This window comes from Phaethon aethereus, assembly GCF_964289735.1.
Source record: "Phaethon aethereus genome assembly, chromosome: 18".
NCBI classification, from domain to species: Eukaryota; Metazoa; Chordata; class Aves; order Phaethontiformes; family Phaethontidae; genus Phaethon; species Phaethon aethereus.
This window is the reverse complement of record NC_138594.1, coordinates 9566264-9591366: the sequence shown is the minus strand read 5'-3', so window position 1 is coordinate 9591366 and position 25103 is coordinate 9566264. Positions and strand designations below refer to the sequence as shown.

The window sequence follows — 25103 nt, the reverse complement described above, 5'->3', positions numbered from 1 at the left end:
TGTACAAAAATACCTGCAGTGGTTTGCAACTGGTTTGACCAGAACATCACTTAGCTTTTCAGAATCTACAGTAGAATGAACTAAGGAGCAGATCAAGATATAGTACCTTGGGTTGTGTTTGCATCCTTGAGGGTTAAATGAGAAGCACAGTTTTGACACAAGAATGTTCACTGCATTTGAGTATTGCTAGAATGAGATGATACCACATTTCTGTGTTTGAAGTTATTTACCCAGGGAAGTGAAGCCATTGTTCCACCAACAGTAACACCGACACAGAACACTGTACTTCTCCAGCTGGGCTGTGAGCACAAAGGAAGCCCACAGTAGAGAAGTAAGGAATTTATCAGAGAACAGACACTGAAACCGGTACCTCCCTATCTCCCACATCTCCTGTCTGTTCTGCCAATGTGTCTGACACTTGATCAGAATATGCTCTCTGCAACGTTGATGTCAGATAAGTCTTCTTCCTGCCCCAGTGTCCCATCAAGTGGTCCCTTATTACCAAGTTACCTGCGTGTCATAAAACACGATGACTTCTTTTCTGGGAGAGAAGGGTTCTCCAAGGCTTGGATTGCAAGACAAGGTGGTCTAATATCTATAGTTACTTAGTCTAAGAATGCAATTGCTAATTAGTATTTTTAGAGGTGGATACCTTAGAGGAAAATGTATCTGCTAGTAAAATGCCCCGCCCTCTTCCAAATCACATTATTTGTCAAACATAGCAAGTATCTGGATATGTGTTTGAACAGTAACAGAAAGCAGTACCACACCGAGGGCCCCACAGGGGCAGAAGTATAACTGCTTTATGCAATAAAACAAAGCTATGAACACCACCAACATGGTGGCAAGACAACTCTTCAAATTCAAACACTGGAGCAAGGAAGAGCTTCTAAATGCTAAAGCAGTTAGGTACAGAGCTAAACAAGAAGCCCTGCAAGTCTTTAGAAAATCCACTGCTGGGTACCCTTGGCTAGAATACCGCTTTCAGGATTTCAGCCAGATTTAGTGACTATTTGTCCTATTAGTGACTATTCACCTCTTACATATAATTACCTGCACAAAAACTGGGCTATCACTACAGTCACGTCTTCTTCTGTTCACATTTAGGGCTCTGTGGTCTCAGTGAAGGCAGGCTCCCTGCTTCCCAAGTGCTCTGCGTAATTTTCAGTGAAACAGTCCTCAAGATTTGCTGATGTTCTACCCTAACAGGAATGGGGTTTAGATTATTAAAATTTTGAAGCTAAGTCCAGTTTACTTAAAAATTTTTATGGGAAAACATTCAGTTGCCAGTCTGACCTGCAACAGCTTTACTGGTATTTAAATCCACTGCATGAGAGCAGGACAGATGTGTAACTTACCACAGTCAGCTCCAGTAACAGGGCTGCTGGCTCACCCAGCCCTGTTTCTCCCAGCAGGTTAGCAACAGCCACCTGACAATTTGAAACAGTTCTCTGTGGCCTATTAAAAAGCATAAAGTCCTTGGCACAACCCACAGACAGCACCACGCAGAGGGGAATGCCATCACTGAAGTGCAGGTGAAGAGTCCTGTAGGCAGGGAGCTGTAGGCAGCACCAAGCTGGCTTAACTGCTCCTCTCCTACCTTCTGTGGATGGCACAGCCAGAAGCAGCGGCAGGTGGGAAAGGCACATGGGTGGGGTGTCCACGGTGTTCCACCTGCTTCTCCACAAACAGAAGCTGCTGCAATTTAGCACAGGACATTTTACACCATTCCCAGGTAGCAAAGGAGTAGTCTTTAAATCCCTTCCTCCAGGTTACCCTAGAGCCTCAGGAAACCAGCCCTGAGACATCACCATTTGAACAAAACTGTACCATTTCTCCCAGAGCGCTGAAGTCCTACAGACATTTTTGTGCGCTGGTGTGTTGTGTCCCATTGTTATTCCTCTGGTTCCTTTTGCTTTCCAGTTACTTTACGCCTGCCTAATGCGGATACATAGAAATAATTTTTTTTTATTTTCTTGCCTTCAAAAAAAGACTGATTTCAGTACTTCCCCCACCCGTCCCATCATTCCGGTAACACATCACTGAAGGCAAGAGCACAGAGATTGCAGAAAAATATATATATATTTACATCCATAACTGAATACGTGTTTTATGTATTCAAATTCAAGAAAAATGCATCACATATACACACCAAGATACATCAAGAGAATACTAGGGGCAAGACACTGCCAACAGCAATACACAGAAAAGCACAGTCATTGCTACTGTAACATTCTTCTGGGGAGTGTATTCAACAGAGGAAGCATCTCTGTGCATTGGGGAAAGCCAGATACTTGGGCCTATTTTCCTGTGTCAGTTGGTGTGAATCGAAAGTGTGAAATTATTACTTGAAGAAAGTGCATGGAATATTTTTTTTTTTTAGCATTCAACTATCCAAACAATTCCATAAGCTCGTTATATAAGCTACATTATTAATTAAAAAGGTCCTAACCCTACAGTACACAGATCCAGCTCAGGAGAACACAGGCACATGTTCAAGTCCATCCGTATTTAAGGCAGCATTTAAGCATACACTCAACTTTAAAGCTTATGTTCTGTCCCCCTGACTTCTATGAGCAGTCACAGTACACATTAAGTTAAACATCTGCACAACTGCTCATCTAAATCAGGATGTGTCCCCTGCTCAGAGCTTTAGATATGCATGTGTGCACTCAGTCTGGATTGGCAGCTGCTGCAAGACTAAGCTCTTTTTCTTTTTACTGCCCTATAGGTAAAGTCACTCCACATCAGACTTCTTTCCACCACTGTGTTAGGACACAGCTGGTCCTCTCCACAGCTTGCCCACAAAATGTCAATCTCAAAGGAGTGCAGTGGGTATGGGGTAGGAAAGCAACTCAACATGTAATTTCAAGGGCTGCTCCTCCTCCCCCTGAAGTGGGCTATTTCATGCAATTTTTCTTTTTTTCTTTTGCTCCATTTCTTTTTTGTAAGAACTGGAATGTGTTCCTTCAGTGAAATCTTTAAAATTAAGGGGAAGGGGCAGGATCCCAGCATTCATCTTATATGGCCCATGATAAACCCCCGAAAATCAGGGAACAGAGTTGAAGAGCTGCTTAGCCTCAATGCTACAGGGACCCTGGCATAAAGAAAATACACATGCACACACACGCTAAGGAGCAGGCTGGCTCAGAGCATCCCAAAGCAGGCTCCAATGTGATCTTACGTAAAAAGCACTTTGTGCTGACAGTGGCAAACAAGCAGATGGTGATTTTTCACAAACAGCAACAATTCTGCAATATCTTCCTCTTCTTCCCTTTTACTTTGTCCTTCCTTTTCCCCGAAGTTTGTGGTTTTATCCTATGTGTGGTTTAAGTACTAAAACTAAATCAAACAGGAAATTACCGAGTCAGCACCAGTCAGGAACTGAACCTGGGTATGTTAATTGGTTTGTGGTACCCAAATTCCTGGAAGAACGAAAGAACAATTCTTGCTCCTGAAGTTAGGGCCACATCCATGTGTTTCCACTGTCTTTTTTACCTTTACAACTAGAGGTAGAGTCATTTTGTCCAGTATCTAAAACAGCATGATCCAGTTATATTGTTATTACATTAATATACAGTATCCATCTTATCACAGGTATTGAAAGTGCATGGAAAAAGTCTAACCAAGCCAATTTAATGACAAGTAACAATGTACCAAACATCATATAAACACACCCGCGCACCCACACTCACACGTAGTGTATATATATATTTATAGATTAATTTACAGTATCAGAGTGTTGTTTAGATCCAGTGGCATGTGCAGAAATGTCAGGCAGTTGCTGCTTTCCCTTCTCATATTTTCTTCAATTCTTTATTTCCAAGATAGATGGGTTGTGGTCTAGGATTGCCAAAATGATCTTGTCCATATACTGTCGCAATCTGTAATTTATCTCTTCTTGTTCTTTAAGGGCTTCCATGAGCTGAAAAATCACATTTCACAGTTACTCTTGAAATATTCTCACTACTTTACATAATATTTACAGAATTCAGATGAGTGAGAGACTAGCACCTGCTCAGGATCACCAATTCCCTTTTGTGATAGGTATTCTACCTCTAGTTCCTCCCTGTATCTGTATTAGAAACAATCTGTATGTTAAAGATCTTTACTATTAAGAAAGGTGGTGAACAGTCATCACCAGGGATCTTTTGGCAGGTCATCTGAAAGAAATTCCCTATCTAACAAACCAATCCATCCTGCATCCACACCATGGATGAGCTTCCTCATCTCAGTGCAAGAGCTTCATGATACTCAATTCCTACACCCCCCCCCCCCCCCCCCCCATCTACTGATATTTAAAGTACTTAGCATGAAAGGCTGCTGAATAGAACAAGGATTTCACTGTTTTGCACCGGGAATAATATGGGCTGCCTCAGTATCATGTGCATACTCTCTCAAAAAAAAAACCCAAAATAACACAGCTATATACTCTTCAAGAGCAACTGACCAAATAGTCTATGTTCTATATTAAATACAAGTGTTTCACTAGACCTTTGAGCTATGAAAGGCCCCTCAAACTCTCCAAAGATGAAGACTGCTTGCTTTTTATACTCTATCTGTTTAATGACAAACTGACAAAGCTGCCCAGGAGTGTCAGAGCCCCAGATCCTCCTAAAGTTAATGTGATTTGGGTGACAATTTTAATTAGCTTTCATAAAAGTCCCACCCTGAATCTGCTGTTTCTTACCTCCATTTTGATTATACAGGAAAAATAGCACAATGGGAAAAGCATATGCAGATGTGCGAGGTTTACTAAGCCTGGGCCACAGCTGTAAGGCACTTTCCTCCTTTAGAGGGGGAGTGCTGGGTATTCCTTGCATAAGTCACAGTGAGAGAATCATGAGATTCAGAAATAGAAATAAAGATTTTTCTTGACAATAGCAAAAGTCCAATTTGCTTTTACCTAATTAGAGTTCAACAATTAAACAGCCTTTCTTCACAGTGCTCTGAAGTTCAGCAAGAAACTCAAGTATGCACTTCACTTCAAGGGACTGCCCAGGAGCTAAGGCTAACAGGGTCATTCAAGTACAGATTGGGTAAAAAGGTCTGTCTCAGGACTCCTCCTGAAGAAGAAATGGGAAGTTCTGTCCAGAAGAAATAAAGCTTAAAAAGCAAATAATTCCTTTTAATCTCTGTCTTTTTCCCTGGGAGCTTAGATATCCGTTGGCCTGATCTCACGATCTGTCCTGGACCTTAAAGGAAGCTATACCAGCTTGACTCAGCACACATACAAATGGGTCTCCTATAATATGTTCCAAAGCATTACCAGATATTACTTGCACACTACCTACTCTCTCCAAGAATTCAGCTCTGCTACAGGGAATATATAGCTCAAATTTAGATATAAGTGAGAGCTTGTTACTGAAGTAACTTAGAACTAAATCTAGAATAGAAAGTAAAAATTTAAGTAACTACCCATGGTAACTTCTGTATGAAATTAATGTCACAATATCACAATACCCTGTAAGATAGAAGATGTTAAAATAAATCCATTGTAAAACAGTTAACTGTAATTCTAATTCTAGTAATTCCAATTTTTGAGAGAAACAAATGGAAGAGTTATATTAAAAGGAGCAGCCAAAACCACTGTTACATTTAAGGCAATCTTCTAAGACTCTTGAATACCTAGCAAAGCAGGTTTTTCTGTTGTTCATTTGTCAGCTTCAGATAGTTCAACCTTGACAGTTAATTACATTGAAAAACACAGATTTTTGGATGTAGCACTTAAAAAAGCATATTACCTCATCTCTTGATGCAGAATCAATTTCAGCAGCCAGTGATTGGGCTTTTGTTTGTGTGGCAAAGAGATTTTTAGCTTCATAAAGACTAAGACTTAGGATCTGTCCATTAAGATCATCATTTTGGTCACGAAGTTTCTGATTCTCCTATTTAAGAATGAAAAGACATTGCTTTTAAGTTCTTCCTACAAGGTTTCACTAAAAAAAAAAATTAATTTTTTTTGAAATCACAGGTAGCTTGAATTACATACAGTAAGGCTGCAAGCTAACAGCAACCAGCTGTGACAAGAATCACAGGTGTTTCCTATATGCACTATTTGCATCGCCTGTGCAAAGAAGTCCTAGACAGATGCAATGTGGGTCTTGTGCTTGCGTGGGAAGGGGGAGACAAAATCTAAAGGCAGCGTGCTGGAGGTATAGGCATTTTTTCAAAGCAGTCCCATACATTTCACATGGATCAAGAGGCCCTTCCCTGCTCACCTGCTTCAGCCGTTTTATTTCATGCTCCATTTCTACCTCTCTGGTTTTGGCGTTGAATTCACTCACGCTGGATGAAGAACTTCTCCCACGCCCAGGACGCTCACACTCCAGCTTGTACAGCTGCAAGTGCTCCAGTTCCTTCCGCAAGTCTTCAATGAGCTGTGGACATGCAAGCAGCCCATGTCTCTCCAGCCTGTGCACAACCAGACCTCCCTGGTAGCAGCCATCTCTGTGCTGCACCTCTGTACTCTGGCACAAGCGCTGTGTGAGCCTGGTTGAGGCTGGACATTCCTACAATACAGCCACTTGCTCTTCTATGGAAGCACAGGTCACTATGGAAGCACAGGTCACTTAAACCGCTTCAGAGCTGGAAGCGTCTCTGATCTCTAAGCTTCCTGTCTGAGAGGCATAATTCCGCTTGCAAACTTAGTAAAGGAAATGTGAGGGCACACATTCAAGGCTGCAAGTTCTCGAAGAGTCCTAAACCCTTTGTGTCAGGGATTGCCATTTAAGTATTCTTGCAGCATTCCCTGCCCTATGGGTACCCCTCCCATAGAAACACAATCCAGTAATACATTCACTGGATGTTGTGTTTTCAGTGTTCATCCTGTCTGTCTATGCTTTTTCAGATGGGCTTCCATGCAGATGAGAGGGGATTGCCCGGTCTTACATCTCTCTTCGCACCTACCTCCTGTGTGGCTTCCCTCTCCTTGTTAAATTCCAGTCTGTTCTGCCGCAGCTTGTCCATCATTCTCTTGTACAAATCCATCTCGTCCTTCAGTCGCAGACTAGTGTCTTCCAACCTATCTGACATGCGTTGCCTTTCCTAGAACAAATGGTGAACTTCATAACTAGCTTGTAAAACTGAAGATGGCTCATGGACTTGCAACATGAATCTATAGACAAAGTTGGTCACAAGCTGGCATGTGTCTCAGGGCATTCCTGCCACTAAAGGTGACCAACGTTCCAATTTCATAAATATTCTTGTTTAGGGAAGGCAAGTTAAAGAAGCTGGGCCAGTCACTAAATGAGTTTGCTCTTACACAAATCAAGCTGCTGTTAAATTGCTCAAGCACTCAGGAGTTTTGTTACCTCATCTAATCTCTCGGTTTGTGATTTCAGCCTTGTGACAGTGCTTTTCAGCTCACCATTTTCTTCTTCCAGTTGCTGAACCCTGTGTCAGTAACAAAAAAAAAAAAAAAAAAAAAAAAAAAAATCTTAGAGCAAATGCCTTTTCAAGAATGCAAATGGCACGCTCTAAAAAGCCATTTTGCTTGCACTTGATAGGTCAAAGAAGAAAATCTTTCTAATCTTACCATTTTTTATCATGAGCTATTTGGGTGCTTTTGTTTGTTTTTAGGGCCAAAAATGCTACACTGACCCTCAGATTCTTATGCTCCTAACAACAGGTATCTAAAAAGAATTAAGCAGGAAGAAACAAATGCAGACACAAGTGTTTGCTACAGCTGGTCACAATTCCCTCGTTGAATCTATGCCAAATACCCAGCTAAGCTGTCTACATGGGCCACATGGATTAAAGCATTAATGTAAAGCATCCTCCAAGCTTTTGGGCATTAGACATGCAACTGCACAGCCACTCGATAGAACTACTAACCTGAAACCATCTGTGCACTGTCTGGTTATGAACAGCGTATATTTACATGCAAAGTAAAAATGAAGAAAAGAAGAACTTGTACTCTGCTCTGGGTGTCACCAAGATGTTTGTTACCTTGTATTTAGCAGTTCAATTTCGGTGCCTTTCTCTTTTTCATACTTGCTATATGCTTCTCGATGTCTCTTTATTTCTTCTTCCAGGGTCTGTTCTGCTGATGTCTCTTGGTCTTTCAACAGTTCTTCTAGCTCATGAACTCTAAGGAAACCAGATCTCATTTCAGTAACAGCTTCACAAGTACTTAAAAAAAAAAGTGTGCAACTTCATTGCCTCTCTCTTTCCTCCTCACTCCTTTATTTCATTCTACTTCACCATCTCTCCTGGCTTTTAACCTCTCCCAATAACACTCGTGGTATTTAATCTTCCAAAGAGCATGGAGTTAAGTAGTATCAGTTCTTCTATTATCCTTTCATTCTCAGTCTCAAGAAGTTGGGACTATGATCCAGTCTTTTGCTCTTGCTATGTGCAAGAAAAAATCCAGTGGTAACCTCCCGTATAACAAAGAGCTTGCTCTGTGCAAGTCAGTGACGTCTCTGTACTAAAAAACTTGCTTGGAAGGCCCCTGCTTGCTGGAAGTTTAGCAAGGCAGCCCTATTCCACTTGGACTTCTCAGATGAAGCCTTATCTTATTTTGTCTGTCAGCATTAAGGCAGAAGACTTGGTCATATTTTACATGTAGAGATGTTCCTTCCGTACAACTTTGCTCTAGCCCTGCTCTGACATGATAAAGAGAACTAACTCTGTGCTTTATTACCTGTGAACTAGCTGCGTGTTCTCGTGTTTCAGTTTGCTCTTTAGGTCGCCATTTGTCAGGCTATCATTCTCCAGTTCTGTCACCTTTTTTTCTAGGTATGTTACCTGGAAGGGAAAGTGGAAAAGAGTTGAGAGTTTGAATCTCTCTTCATAAACTCTCTTACTGTTCCTAACTGGCATTTAGCTATGCTACCCTTTTTAAAGGAGGCATGCTTCCCTGCAAAGCCAAGCAGTGAAATTAAGCTCTGAAATTCTTAGTCCCCAGATCCTGCATCTTCCGTGAAGGTGATCAATGCAAATACACTGTAAAGAACTACTAATACAATGCCTAGATCTGTACTTGCACAGTTCTTGCATTTTTCTGAAGCAAAAGTCATAATATTAATGGAATATTGAAGACCTTTTGAATGAGATGCTCACAGTTACCAGTGATATGAAGTAAGTGAGTTTTGTCAATAGATGTATGTCTCCAGCAGGATTTTGTTGGGTATGTTAAACTGCAATACGCATAGCTTCTCACCTTTTCAGTTATATCATTATCACAGGAGTCTATGCTGTCTCTGAACAGGTCTTCTGTGCTGCCATTACTGCTGCTGAAGTTACTGTTATGGAAGAGTTGTCTGAAAGATCAGAAGAATAATTATTTTGCCTGATGAGGACGGAAGAGAAAGAGTCTGTGTAATGTCTTATCACCTGGGTTTGCACTTTGAATATGCAACACTAAAATCTATACAATCATTTCAGTGACAATTACAACTGCTTAAGCCCAAGTCTTAGAAGACACTGGTAGCTAAATGAAGTCATACTGAGCACAATAAATGACATCAGTTCTAGGGTGTGAATTCTTTGTTGCTTTTGATAGGATCTGCCACCAGCATTAACATAATTTAAAAACTACTTAGCCTTAATTCACATTATGTACTGAGTTATATTTGCCTTATCAGAAATTTAAAATAAAAGTCACCACTGTGCACGAGTTGGTACAGTTAATCTAGAAAATTTCATGCAGTAGGGACTCTTGTAAAAAACAGAAAAAAAAGAAATCTCAAGCATTTCCAACTATAGAATACTGTCAGAATACTTAACACTGGAGATTATCTAAAATATTCTTGAAACTTACAGCCCCCAAGCCCAGGGCTGGTTCGTTCAGTCAAAGGATGTCCTTTTTAAAGGGATGCTCTTGCTTTCCTTTGCATTTTGGCAGCAACAACAACACGACCCACATTATGAGGGTGAAAGAAGCAATAGCTGGACTGATGGAATAGCAGTATAAAGGAAGAAAGTTGGCAGACAAGGAAGGAACTACATTCTCAACAGGGATCTTTCCAGTTCAGGGGCCGGCTCCAAGACCAGCATTGGCTTCTATATTCTGTAGCACCCCTATCCAAATACAGGCCCCTTCCTTTGAAAACTTGTCTTGGCACATTTTTGTTTTCCTAAACTTATTCCTCCTCTCTCCTCCGACCCCCACTTACGGAATTGTTACAGCTGATTCCACATGTATTCATAAAAAAAGTTGAAGACTCTTACCTTCCAAAAGCTGTACTTGATATTTTCCTGTTAGGGCTACATGGATACAGAAGGAATAATACAGGAATTAAACACTTGTCTGATCAGTGTTGGATTAAATCTTAGTTTAAACTCCAGCTGAATTGCACAATGAAACATAACACTGACTTTTTTAGTGAAGGAAAAAAATAATTCTGTGAACAATATTCTTGGACAACTTAACCAAAAGCTGCAGTTACCAACAATGTGAAGATGAGTGGAGCCACAAGTTACTGTGATCATTAATAAGTCAATTTGCGAATACTGTTATATTTAGCAGAGATTTGTCAGTGTAAATCAGAGCGAAACTAACATTAGAAACACCACAAAATGACACTGAGTTAGTGATGGACATTTATTCTGGATTCCCAGTTTTTAGATGATTTTATAAACAGTTAGTTTATCCTTCCCCATAATGCTTCCCAGTTCAGCACAGGAACTGAGGTGCTTTCCATTTTCACAGTTCCTTATTGCAGCCAGAGACTAGTAGTATCTAAACGAAGGATCAGACTCCAGGCAACAGCACTAGAACCAAATCAAAATATCCAGCTGCATCTCCCAGTAAGAGGATGTCGCACCTCTGTGTGCCCACAGACACACAGCTCTTTGTCAGAGCACCGCTCTCTTTCAGCCAGGTATATACAGCCTCACTCAAAATTACCAAAGACCTAGCCAGTCATGGCCCAAGTGTTAGCAGGGCAGGAACATTGTTCATGTCAAGTACTATGCTGCTGCGTCATGGAGAGAAGCAGCAGTGCAGTGCGCTCAGTGCCAAGGATTACGCAGACAGGCAGGATGTACGTGCAGTTCCTAGGGGGAGCTAGCAGCCCACCAAATAATTTCCTTCAAAAACCCTAGCTGATTGTTGGAAGCACTGGATTCTTTCCAAGTGCTCAGCACAGTTTACAAGCGGATGGAGGGGCAGAGATAAAAACATAAGGAAAAAGCTGAAATGGCAAAGAAGCCCAAAAGTCACTTCTGCCATAGGATTCACCACTTTTCCAAGTTTCCAAGGGACAAAAAAAATCCCACAGGAATGAAGTACCTCTGCTGACCAATAGCTTTAGGAGAGGTTGGACTTGATGATCTTAAAGGTCTTTTTCATCCTAAATAATTTTGTGATTCTCTATGTAAGGTGATATGCATTAGCTAAGGATCTGCCAGACCACTCCTTCCCACCTGGAGAAAACAGTAGTTATCTATAGATCTGCACTAAGGAGCACAAGTAGACCCTACTTCTTGGCAAAAAACCCTGGAAATATCACTCTCACTCTGCAAAGAGCTAACTGGTTAAAATATCTGAGCTTATTAATGCTGTCTGCACCCTAAGTCAGAAAAATACTTATTAGCTACTGAAGAACAGCATTTTGGTTCAGGCTAGATGTCAAGGTTTGAATTTCTTACTGTTTTGTAAGAACAAGTGTAAGACAGAATGGGATACAGGGAAGGAGACAGCTCTTTCTTCCTCTCCTCCTGCTACTAGCTAGTCCCATTTAAAGAGGCATTGCTAAAAGCAGTGCAGTAGGCTGCTTACCTGTTTGCTTTCAAGTTTTTCAGCCTGGCTTCCAAATCGTTGAGTAGGTTTATCTTTTTGCAGCACTGTGAGCAGTAAACATCCAGTAACTCGCTGTTATAAACATGCCTCATTTTTCGGGGTGTTTGGCCAGCACTGTTTGCAGGAAAGGAGAGATGTTACTGGCTATAGTAACCAACTCACAACAGATTTTCCTCTTGACTGTGTGTCAGTCACAGACAAGGGACTTTGTGAACCACCTCTAACAGCAGCTCATCTAACTTAGAGGTGATGATGGAGAATGCTAGTCTTAGGGCAAGTCTATCTGTCTGAGTTGAGGCTTTACAGAGGACGTGTTCTGGGTGTCAGTGGAAAGAATCAGTCTGGGTGACTGGAAGAATAGCACAAAGTATATAGAGTCCATGAGATGCATGTAGCAAAAGCAGCTACATTAGTACGTTCCACCTCAGCAGTGTCCCCCATCTACCCCACTAGAGCTTTCATGCAACCTGAAGAGTCTTTTCTCCAAGAAAAAGACAGGAAGATGAAAAACAGAGTGGTCTGATAAGAAGTCACACGAACCCCCTCAGATGGTAGGACAGAAGGAACTCTAGAATGAGTAGGAAGGGAGAAGTCAACATAGGTCTAAAGAGGAGATAACAGTTCTTGGCATGACAAAGAGAAAATAAACTCAAATAAAAAAGAACAATCATGGCATGAAGTGCACAGAGCCCCAGGAATGGGAATGGAAAGGGCTGCACAAACCTGAGGGGATGAAGGACACAAGCCATCATCATGAAGGGGCAGCAGAGGGGAGTGCTGGCTCTGCATGCATGAGAGAGGTGGCAAGGTTGTACTGCAGAAGTGCTTGAAACAGAGGGTAGCACGTGGGGGTTGCATGCAGAACAGAGGGATGCAGTGAGCTTGCCCTGTGTTAGCAACGAAGCACAAGACCTTATGTGCTATTGATCCAAGCAGACAAATCCTAGAGCATCCTCATTGCTCAGTTCTTCCCCAACCCTGCTCACCCATTCCCTTGATTGGGGAAGGACTTTAAAATCAGCAACTGGCTTGGTCACAGGACACAAGAGCTACAGAAACTGAGGTCACATCCAGGAAACTGGTGGACTGCAGTGGCATTTCCAGCTCCTAACAGACAGCAGCTACTTACTTATGTTTTCCAAGACATTCAAAGGCAATATGGATGCTTGTTTCAAACAAACCCCTGTCCGTATACAGCACTTTGCCTCACAGGTTAGTGCTAAGCATTTGTAGTATCAGAATGCTAAAAAGAAACAGCTCTCTTGCAGGTCTTCACGGCACCAGGGCTGGTGCATAGCACTAAGCTGGTTTCCAGCTTGCAGCGGGTCGCTTCCAGTACTAGCCCCTAACTGTGAAATCTACTGTCTGCAATAGAAAGAAATCACTACAAGCAACACTGCCCAGTTATTTCAACAGAACCCAACAGAGGTTATCGGAAACAACGTATTTGCTGTAGCAAATGTAGTCTCAATCGCAGGCCAGAAAATGAACTGATAGCATTTTGCTTTTAAGGTGAGTCTATGTAATCAGTGTAAACTCCAGTATGGTCATCCATGCTCAGCGAAGAACAAAACTGAAAAACTGTTTGTTAATGAGTAAGGAGCAACCTGGAAGATACAGATGAGCCAAGGTCAGAGTAGGCGTTGGTTCTGGTCTCATCATCAGGGCATGGGCTACTGGGAGTAAAATCCACATCATCTCCTTCCCCATAGTCTTCAAACTGTTCTTCATTACTGATCAGAGAGGCGGTGGAATAAGTTGACAGGTCAGATGCTGCAGAAGGGTTGTGAGGACTTGACCTGAAACAAGAGGTCAAAACATCTCGAAGGCCGGCTTTGATAGCATCTCACCTGATATGGAATCTTCCATCTTTACAGCTTGTCCCCTCATTTGAAGTTGTAACCCACTTACATTGTGCTAAAAAACTGAAGGGCTAAACACACCTAATGTGCATTTGACATGGTGCCTTGAAAGACAAGGAGCATGAGAATCTATGAACAAGCTACCTGTGAGACAGGTTTGGATAAACACAAACCATTTCACCTTAAAGAGCACACCTTGACAACCCTCAGCCATCATTTCCATGTGGTGGTGAAGATTGCTGCTTATGAGACTTCTGCTCTGAACGCAAGAACTGTGCAGACAACTCTGAAATGCATGCGATAGTGAGAGGAACACGTACAAGACAGAGGCTGTTGCTGTATTCCACAGCCAGAGTTCCCCAGTAATCCCCATAAATCCTCTTCCACACCCCCTCAGCTCCAGCTACTCTCTTTTGTGTGGCCAGAAACAAACTTCAGTTCACTGCATGCCAGAGAGTCACTACAGATGTGACTTAATGGAGGCTGGGTTTCTGCCCTTCCTTCCATTGTGACAAAATGTGTCTTTCAGAGGAGATATGGACCACAAGAAAAGGCTGCTTTACTACCAGAGAAGTACCTAAGATAATGCCAAACGGTTAGGGAATGACAGGACCCTGTGATCTCGGAGAGAGAAGACATATAGGTAAACAGATCAGCAGAGCCACCATAGGAAAGCAGCTGGCACAGCAGTTTTGAGCACATCACATCTAATACAAAGGAGTAAGTTTGCTGCACATAGTGCACAGTGATTCTCCTGCCCAGAGTCCAGACTACCCTGCAGTCGTGCGGTGTGCAATCTTGCAGAGGCAGATATTTTACACAGGTTTTCTCAGCTCCCACCTCATTAAGGCAAACAGGCAAGCCAGTAAATTCCCCTACAAGTTCTTATAAACAAACTTCTCCCTACAGAAAATGCACATCTAAGGCCTGAAGCACACACTCCACTTGTGAAGCCCTGGAGTTGCCTGACACATTACTGTTCCTACTACAAAGCAGAATCCAGCACCTCTCTGCAAGACAGACAAGGGAGTGATTCAATCTGCTGACACTTTGTGCAGATTGGGTTACGTTTTTCACTCCCTTTGCTTCAGTGCACTGTGCTTGTATCTTCAACTCCACTAGCTGAGCCATGGGACAGTAAGCTCCCAGTTGATGATGTTCTCCAGCAGCTCAACCATATTGCCTCCTAGGTTTCTTTTGAATCTACCTTGAGCCTCTTAACCATGCCCTGCACTTTTGGAGACAGGGAGATTCCTCTTCCTGTAATATTACACTTGTCAGCTGTAAACAAGAGATGCAACAGTGTTCCTTTGGTGGATGGTGCAAGCATTATTTGCATATCTCTTCCCTCCAAAAGCAATTAGAAGAAGAGGAAGCCTGCCAATGTTTCAGATGTATGCTCTTTTGTTTCTCCTGTTTTGATGAGATCCATTTATAGCCTGCAATTCATTTATCTAATTCACATAAACAGAAAATTAGGGTAAGTCAAGCCTGGCACACTATTAAAGGATGAAGATCATAAAGATAGGAATACTCATACTAGAAATAGATCAAACTTCACTAGCAAGGCTCCTTGGCTGGGAGATGGATTAGTAAGAAGCTCAACCCATTACACTAACATCTATTCATAAAGAGCTGCTGTGCCACAGACATACTGTGAATTGGTAAGTTTTGGGGTGACTATGATCTCTCTAACTGCAACTGCTGTTTTCATCTCAGTGTTGTTACACCAAGTCAGTTTGAGAAGAAGCTCCTCATAACACTTCCATCTGGGACAGAGGTAAACGACCAGTCCTCAGCTGGGATGATAACTTGTCCATAAAACCCACTCTCCAGCATAATAACCCTGGAACATCACCACTTGCCAACAGACTGGAGTTCAGCAACTTTATCCTGCTTGCATTGCCTGTTTCTCTTACGGCAGCTATACAAACAGTCATTACTGCTGGACTTGTCTGGTAGTGTTGCTTAGAACTTTCAATTTGTAGTTATTCGTAAGCTTTGCCAAACTTTAAACTGCTTGGGCTGAAATAGTCCATGCTCAGGGTAGATCCTGAACTCATAACCAGCTGCAGGCTGGAAACTGTCTAGGAATTGCGCAGTCATTTCCAAAGGAGCTGCTAAAAGCTGCTGTTTTGCCCATTCTAACACTTTCTGAAGGAAGCTTTCTTTTTTTTTTTTTTTTAAAAGATATTTCCTGTTCTTCAAAGCAGGACTTCACAGAGGGCTGATGTATCTGATACACAACCCATCTGCTTCTTCAGCAAGCAAGGTATTATGGTTTGGCCACAGTAAAAATCTCTATCTTGTCTTTTAACACAAAAGCATAAAGCTTCACAAGTGGTTTCCCCCAGATTTACCAAAGCTGAGGAGACCTCAGAGGATAAACCAAGACCTATTAGTAGCAGCACGGTAGCTCTTAGCAGTTCCTGTCCCCCTAGAAGGAGGGTACAGGATGCACAATCCGCCCCCCCGCCCCGAGCCTGAATGGCACAGCTGGGAGGAAAGATAACTCATTTCAAACACAGTATGCATAAAAGTCAGTCACTGCAAGGATGGGTGCTTTGAAGAACTGGGAATGGTAAGGCAAGGAGACAAGTTTGATAAAGAGCTGATGAAAACTGGAATTATCTTGATAAAGTCTCTGGGATTGCTTGGGCAAATGGAAGAAGGCCAGATCTCAGCTAGCTGAGAAATTCAGAAGGAGGGTAGGAATGAGGCTGCACAGAGAGCATCCGATGAAGCCCAGGAGAGAGAACGAGGGCTGCCTTAGCAAGGAAAGAAGCTCAAGAGGCACAAGCCAAGATGATAAGCCAAAAATAGGGAATACAAGGCAAAGGCTTACAGAGCAAGCCCAGCTGAGCTCTGACCTGTGGTACTGCATTAACTCAGTTTAAACCAGGATTAAATCAAGTTGGGTCCCTTTCCCCGATCAGCTTTTACCAACACCCCCCAGGTACACACCTGGGAAGAGTCAAGTTTGGATTAGAGACACTCTTGTGTTAACAGCAAACTATGGTTACACACGCACATGCTAGGATACTGTGTTAAACACAATTTACTGATGCACACTAAAGATTATGGAAAATTAGAAACACACAGAATTAACTTGGTACACAGAGTTGCAAAGCAAATCTGCAGAGCCCACATCTTCAGATAACTACAAAAGAGTAAAGCAGCATTCCCCATATTGCACTGCTTTGCAGGAAGTATTTGTTTTAATTCCAGCATATAAAGGTTATGGGAACACAGAAGATCCTACATTTTGGGGGATGCTCATGAAGTGATCCATTCTGGAGAGACCCAACACTTTCACTTCAACACGCAACATGCAAGTCCTGTAAGCGCTCACAGAACATGCCAGAAGGAGCCAGGGCTGAGGCTGTGTAAGCCACTTAGAGGACCTGGACATCCATCTCCCTTATATTGTAAATAGATATTAAGTTTCTAAATCCTTCAGGCATCCTCAGCTTTCCACAATAGGGACTAGTCAAATAAATGCTCCTTCCTCCCTAGTCCTTTTGCACATGCCTCAAAACAGGGCTGCCATGGGACAAACCCACCACTCACTTGTCACCAGGCAGAAACAGGCCACCAAGCACATCGTCCTTCTCCTCGCTCCGACACACATCGGAGGCCTCCGAGCTCTGAGCACTCTCAATAGCACTGTCCATGTCAGACTCATGGTGAACCTCTTGCTGTGCCAGAGTCATTGTGTCGTCATCAGGAAAGAGCTCCGACTCGCTGTAGGCGCTTTCGCTGTCCAAGTAGGCACAGTCCTGGATTTCACCACCCTAGCAAAAGAAGAATTGGGAGGCAATTCAGATCATCCTTCAAGGCAGTTAAGAGGATACAGGAGAAGCAAAACCCACTCTCTGGAAGCCCTGGTAAGCAAGAGTGACACTGAATAAAAGACATAAAACAAGAAGCCTGATCTGCTTTACAAAGGCTAGCTTGCGCCTTCAAGAAGAGCTCAAATACTGTCTCTGACTTGGTGTCTGTCTTCTATAAGAGAAAGGGACACAACACTCAGGTACAAAATGTAGTCAGTGTTGCCCTAATTTACTATCAAATGCACTTGGAGTAATAAATATCCTCAACGGGTTTTTATTATAAAAAGAAATACCCTTTGTAAGAAGATAATCATGGGACCACCTCTCAGTGACTTAATGTATTAATTTTATCGATTAAAAAAAAAAAGCAAATCAGGTAAGTCTAACAGCTTACTCTGTCTTTGAGGATAGGGGGGAAAAAAAAAATCTATAAGGTGAAAAAAAAGAGCTGGCAGGTGTGAAAAATTTATGGTAAAGTCTTTGTGACAATCAAAGGTATGAGAGAGCAGAAAAAACCCACACAGCCATCTGTTCCTGCTTCCTGGAACCACATGTCTCAATTAAGTATCAACTAAAATAAGATGTCATTCTCATTACTGCAACAATTTGCTCTTGCTGTTCATACCCACCCTTCCCTTCTTGCCCCATGAACACTCACAATAGCCAAGACAAGCTGTTTTCTATTTACTTGTCCCTGAGGGACAAATAAAAAGTCTTAATTGAAAAAATAAAGCCTAAGATTTTACTCTGTCCTTTGTTTGATACATAGCAACACAATACTGCTTTGACAATTCCCATCCAGCGTGACACAAATAACTCATGACTCCAGAGCGAGTCCTACAAGTGCTCTGACTCAGAGCTCCACTCCAAAGCTCACCTGCAAGCTCCACAGGTAGTTTTACCATTGAACTATTGCCAACAAGTTAAGACAATCACACATTTAAGGCTTAGTTTACTGGCACAAGTAATGAAGCATTTCATTCATGGATACACCTCCTACTTAGGCCCAGCTGTTGCGGGCCCCGCTCTGTCCCCAGAAATCCCTCCCAAGGCATTGGCAGCCTGGCACCATCGCAAGCACCAGATGCCCTTCTGGCAAGCACGTTCATGGGGACACCATTACAGTGGCAGCGCTTGCAGCAGCACGGCTTCAAGTCAAGCCGTGTAGCCTCTGGACACTCCTGTGCTAGAACGACAGCGGCTTAAATCCCCTTTTACAGAGCTAGTGATGTTCTGTACTGATGACACCAATTTTTCTCAGTGCCTTTTTCACCTAGACATGAGAAGAGTCAGCCAGAAGCTGCAGCTTTTTAACATTTGCAAAAACTGCTACTAGAAATGCAGGTCACACCTTCCATTTTTTCCTGAAATACCAGTTTATAACACTGTGAAAACTCCTAGCATAAAGAGGCTTAAGAAATTAGAAACAACCCCACCTGCTCAAACCTAGTGAAGACCCCAGGAGTCAAAAGGACAGCTTTACCTGCAGTGTTCGAATCTCTAGCTACGTACTCAGAGTAGATACCTGGATGCTTTTCTAGCTGAGTTTTCCACAGGTCTTCCAGACACACAATTAGTATCAGTGAGACACTTCACCACTGTACAATAATAAGCACACATGTATATGAGTTCTCCCACTTTTCCATGTCAACCTTATTAAGCCTGAAACTTTCCTTAGGTACCACTCCAAGAGATGTCCATAAGGATTTTTGGTCATTCTTGGTCTACACCATGTAATATTTATTGAAGCCACATTGCATCATGCAATCACATTTCTAGCTCTGAGCCACAGCACCTTCAGCATGGCCATGACGCAGGGAGATGGTGGTTTGGCAGGTCTGACACCAGCCGTGGAGTCTGCCCCGGCCCTGCTATAGCCTCAGTTCTTTAGCACATCTTTTGACCTGCACCTTGCATCCTCATAAGCAAGCAGGTATAATGACACTGTTATTTGCAAAATACCTTGGGATCTACAAATAGACAGCACAAGCAATAAGACCTTTTTAGTAGGTGTTGAAAAAGTAAAGATTGTTAAGAGCAATTAAGATGCTTCAGAAGTATCCAGGAGTGTTTGTTTATCCAACATTTCCCCGAAGTTTCCTCCAGCATGTTAAGCCCCACAGGCACTGAGCTCCTGTTTCTCTTAAAAAGTTTAATGCAATAAAGCCCTGACTGCTCTTATGGAATTGCACCAGCTGGTAAAAGTCTGATCCAGGAGGGAAAGCAAGAGGCAGGGAGCACACAGTGGATCCCTGAAGTAGGAGTTTGCAAATCAAAGGAGGAAAGAAAGGAACAGCTCTGGCACAGCCCTATCTCCCAATTAGCACATCTTTTTCAGAGACTTCATGGAGAAGTCTCTGCTTAAGGAAGTCTCTACAGCAGGAAAATCTCACAGGTATTATACAAATTAACACAAGAAAGTAAAGGTCAAGATGATCATGAAAGACTCCGTTTTTGTTCCCTCTAGGTAACACCACACATTTTCTAATAACAGCAGCCTAGCTGCTCTTTAAAAAAAGTCCATTAGCAATTAAATGTGCAGTGTCATCTGTAAAGGCTAAGGACTCACTTTTCTTTCCTGTCTCTTTCTGGCAACCTAACCTTTATCTATTTACTTGTATTAGAGTACTCATCTATAGCTACAGCACAGACTGCACTGTACCCATGCTGGTCAGTACCAGGTATTCTTTTTCAAAGTGTAACTGTTCTGCTCCTGAACTTCCACTTCTAAACCCCATTAAAGGAAAAAAAAAAAAAAAATTAACTTTTGGAGGCAATGACCCACCATAAGTCTGAACACCCGCTTTATACCTTCTGAAGTACCCCACTGCATTCTTGGAATCTCTCCTGGAAGCTGGTCCTCCCTTCTGCTGATCCCACCCTCGAGCTGTAGGGAGCTCAGGGACTGACGGCAACTGGATAAATGAAGAACATGGGCCAGCCAAGCTCCTTTGAGGAGCTCCCCCTCAGCTGCCCTCTGCTGCTTCCTCCCAGTGGGGAAAGCAGATGCCAAGCAGCACACCGTGTCCCAGGCTGCCAGCCCCGCTCTTCTCCACAAATCTGGCACTTACCCCTGAGACCTGCGCAAAGAGAACGGTTAGGAAGCACGTCTCGGCTGCTCTTCTGAGGACCTGACAGGCAAATCACACACTGAAGACACCAGCCCTTTCAAAGCAAGCAGCACCAGAAACAATCCTGCCAGGGATGCTCAGCTCCAGCAGCTGCCATCAGCTGCTTACTCATGCTTTGAAGTGGTCAAAGTCCACCTATAATCAGTGCTAAAGATTACTGTTTCAGCAAGATGTACAGAAACTAGGACCCGTGCTGAAGCCTGCATGACTGTTCTCTATGGGTAGGAACTACATGCTTAGCTATAAATCTTTAAGAGCTTAGGGGTGGGGAATCACTACACCCCTAATAATGCAGTGCTTCCAGGCACAATAATACCTCTGATGTGCAGCACAGAAATCCTGTAAGGCACTGGACTTGGATAACACCACTGAGATGCCTCTGCAGCTCCCTCGGTGAAATCAGCCTTCAGCGCAACTGTCACAATTACACATTTAAAGAAGTTTTCCTTCTGTGGCCTAAATAACCAGTAGAAGAAAACCGACAAAGCACCTTTAAAATAACTAATACAGGTTCAGAAAGCTACTACAGTAAGTCAGAATTGGGGCACATGGCTAGTAAACAATATTCTGGTATCCACCCTCCTGACTAAAGCTGTAAGATATTTGACGCTGTAATTGTTCAATGATCACAGTTTCTCACAGCACCATACTTTCAATGATGCCATCTAGCACAAGTTGCTTGCAGACCACACCTAAGGAAATTAAACTCCTAAAAAAAAAAAAAAAAAAAGGCTGATTGCACAGCTTAACCTCTCAAATTATTCCTGCATAGTTTAGGTATCTACAGTACTTCATGTACCAAATTAGAGATTGGCAAGAACCAGTGTTATTCAGGTAGCCTTAGAAGAGCTAACTTGAATTTAAACAGTATGTTACAGATTAGGAGACACCTCTATCCTGAGTCATTTGTTTTCAGTGTACGTGCCATTAGCTGAAAGTAGTAAGAGAATGAGGTTCTGACGACCTGAATATGAATCACCCGGTTTCTCATTTTGCTAGGCAGTTCCCTTTGTTGGCTGAGTCAAAAGAGATGAAGTTGCTGCTTATGATCTTGGAAGATTCACATAAAAACCTCAACAACCAACGAACGTTAAAATACCCGCCAACACAACATAGCTTCGGGTAGCTTTAAAGCAGTAAGTACTTTGCACTTTATCTAATCGGATGCTCAGGATAACTCCAAGTGCTTCACAGGCAGTTGGCCAGACGCTTGTATAGCAACTGTTGAATATTCAGCAACAGTTTGCTCTATAGAAGCACCTGCTGCCCAAAAATCCAAGGCCACTTCACAGAACCTAATGAATTCCCTTGAAAGAGGCAATTGTGTGGCTGCATTGAAGCCAGATGAGTAAGCACAGCCTGCCTTTGCACAGCCACCCCAAACAGGAGCAGGAGCCAGAAGACAGCGATTCCCAAGGATTCCTTCTGATCTTTGTGGGGCAGGAAAGCAGCATGAGCATTACGTGGGTATGGGAATACAGCTCAGCCTTGCCCTGCAGTGACCTGGCTGGGCTTTCCCAGGTTGGAAGCAATCCCTAAAATATGCACGCAAAGCAGCTGAAAGCTAGTAACTTGGCTGACAGACAAGCAACATGACATGCCTGCATCAATATGTTCATGCTGAAGAGCAAGCCTAGTTAAAATTTGCTCCCATCATAGGCAAATCACCAGCAACCCAGACATTTAGACAGCCTCCCAGTATTCCAGAGGAGACAAGGAAGAAAAGAGGATCCAAGTCTCCCACCACTGGACAATCTGATTAGCAAGAGCTGGAACCACCACAAACGACCAGTAACAAGAAATGCCAAATGCACATCACCCATGGCACCTCCCTCACCAGGATCATGCCCCCGACCCCCACCTGCCCCACAAGCTGGATCTGCTGGCTGTGGGACAGAAGCAAGTCTTGAGTTCCTGCACCCTCCCCATCCAGTTTCTTCCCAGCAAAAGTGCAGGAAAAGTCACCTCACCACATCTGGAAAGGAAAAGGTGCCACATGGAGGTCTGCCAGGCTTGGCAGTCTCAGATGAAATGTTGCTCGCTGTTGCACATCTATTATAGCGAAAATCCAGGCTCTCTCATATTTATTTAAGCAGCCACTGCATTGGAAAGCAAGTATTCTCTTAATTACTGGGTGACAAAGAAGGGTGTGAAGCATTTCTTACCAATGTGTTTTAGAAACACACCACTCCTGTGCAAACATTTGCATATTTATACCAAGTAGGCTGTGAACTTTTTTTTAAGCGCAGATTCTCTCCCAACATATTTCCCTTCTTTTTCAGTTGTCAGGAAGAGGAGGGGAGATGCCAATCTACCCTTTCTTCTGACTGGAAACAGGAGAAACTACGTAAAAGGAAAATGCAGAAGCACTAAGTGAGACCACACTTCTGCATTTGCGTCCTCAAGGAAGCTGAGCAAGTGACTGCTGGCTCCCACCCACGCAGCTGCAGTGGAGCACAAGGCAGAGCAAGGGCTGCCATGCACACCAACATAGCTTGCAGGTAGGTTGATGGGGGAGCGAAGAAGTCATAAGCAACTGCTTGCATCTGCTGCAGCATGGAAGAACACCAAGTCTCACGACACAGGTGGGAGTTTAAAATCTCTCACAGTTCAAGATCAGTATGCAGAGAATTGTCATTTTACTAAGCTGTTCAAATAAGAAGCTATTTTAGGGCCACAAGTTAGTTTGTTCAATGCAATAGCTTCCTCTGACAGTTCAGTTACTAAAATCTAATATTTGAAGCTCAGTTTAAGGCAAAGCTTCACGCACTGCTGCTTGGGTAGTAGAAGGGACTTCTAGGGGCAAGTTTATTCCTAAGATCCAAACACAGGACCGAGTGCTGGACAGCATCCTGGAAAGCTGGCACAGAGTCCCCAGACAGAGGGCAAGCTATCCCTGTGCTGCAACGCACTGCCAGCCTCAGTTTCCTTCTCAAGTTAACCTCTGTATCTCATACAATTGTGCAATTCAAGGACAACAGGTTTTGACTGAAAGACCAAGCTTCAGCTTCTGGGCTGTTCACACTGAACCACACGAGCAGAGGGCACAGAGGTTCTGAAAGGCTGCTTTGTGCTCTGGATAGAAAGTTCAAACTGACATGCCTTTTCCAAGGCAGAGGAGAAAGGCAGCGTGCAGCCTGGAGCCAGCCAGGGAACGGCAGGAGTCAGGAGTGTTTACACTCTGCTACCTGTCACTTTAATTGGCCATAATAGACATGCCAGACCTCATCATGCACAGGGTCTAGATCCAAGCACTCCTTTTCACAGGTCATTGCTTATGCTCTGAAAGTTTTAACATTAAAAGACTTTAGCAGACTGCTAATTTGAGCCTCTAAAGAAAGTTAAAAAAAAAAAAAGGCTCTTTCCCATTACTTTGAAGTTGTGTCCCATCACTCCCTGGGCTGCTTCCCACTACTAGGCTATCGTACCCTCATCAGCCATCACTGGAGGCTCAAAGCAAGGAGCACCCCTTTGTAGAAGAAAAAACCATGCTCGTCTGCAGCGTTAGGAAAAAAAGAGTATATTCCCTTCACCTCCAGCATGGACAGGACCAGCACATCAACCACAGAGTTCAAAATAAAACCCACCAGGTTGTTTGGGACCTTGTTCCAATGTTGATCAGGGTACTTTTAGCTCTGAGCTGCCAGACAGTTCACATTCTCTTTCACACACCTAGAAGAAGAGGTGCAAAGACGCACCATGCTGGTATACCAGGAGAATGTCACAAACGTCACTCAGCCACTGGTAAGGTACCCACTCCAGTTAAGAGTGGGAACGAGACATAATTAGCTGAAAAAGTCTCTGGTACCATTTCTGATGTGAAATGCTTTTGACTGTGCAAGCTGCCAGACCTCTGCAGACTGGTACCACGGCCCTTCCCATACAGCCAACTGCTGGGACAGCCCACAGCAGGTACCCACCTGCCACCGCATCCTCCAGGGCAGGCCACCCAGGTCAGGCAGCTGTATGTTGAAATGAGCTGTGGTCAACTCAGCATCACCTTTGCAGCATGCACAGGGGTGCTGCAGCCCTTGATTTAAAAAAAGCTGGTATACAGCTAAAAAAAAAAAATTAATGATATTTGCCTAAAAAGATCTGCACAGCAGATAATAAATATGACATAATTAACCCTCTTGAGAAGCCTTTGCCTTGAAATGAGACAATCTCTTTCTATATTTAAAGTCAGAAAAGTAGTAACAGGGAGGGAGGACAGAAAATGTCAAACTCTTACTCGGGATCACTTCCTGGGACTGATGCTCAGGCCTGCCCCTGTTAAACCTGCCCCTTTGGGCAACAGGGCCAGCACTAGTGTATCTCAGGCAGTAGCATTTACCATTATGTTGGCATGGACAGTTGGTGACAAAATTATGAAGACCGCTGTGCCCTGGGCACCGTACAGCCAACCGCAGGCTACATGTCACAACGTTCCTCAGGCACAGGAAATGCAGAACTGCGGTTCATAGTTAAAGACACTGCAGAGACACCCCAGTATAGACCAGCCTTGAGACCAAGGGTCAAAGGTAAGCTC

The 25103-nt window shown here is 43.2% G+C and overlaps 1 protein-coding gene across 2 annotated transcripts in view; it reads right to left on the bottom strand.

Annotated features, from left to right (window-relative positions):
• Nucleotides 1-3808: 3808 nt before the first annotated feature.
• RAB11FIP4 (RAB11 family interacting protein 4) overlaps nt 3809-25103 on the bottom strand; it is a gene marked incomplete at both ends in the record, with an annotated part of 120894 nt that continues 99599 nt past the window's right edge. The window contains 12 exons of one of the 2 annotated variants that reach the window (XM_082008306.1): nt 3809-3925; nt 5745-5888; nt 6222-6380; nt 6910-7047; nt 7314-7395; nt 7951-8091; nt 8648-8751; nt 9167-9266; nt 10177-10212; nt 11729-11863; nt 13357-13548; nt 17182-17405. In XM_082008306.1, coding sequence (XP_081864432.1) covers nt 3809-3925; nt 5745-5888; nt 6222-6380; nt 6910-7047; nt 7314-7395; nt 7951-8091; nt 8648-8751; nt 9167-9266; nt 10177-10212; nt 11729-11863; nt 13357-13548; nt 17182-17405 — 1572 coding nt within the window. Of the gene's footprint in view, nt 3926-5744; nt 5889-6221; nt 6381-6909; nt 7048-7313; nt 7396-7950; nt 8092-8647; nt 8752-9166; nt 9267-10176; nt 10213-11728; nt 11864-13356; nt 13549-17181; nt 17406-25103 lie in introns of those variants that run through there. The other variant, XM_082008307.1, reaches the window with a different exon arrangement.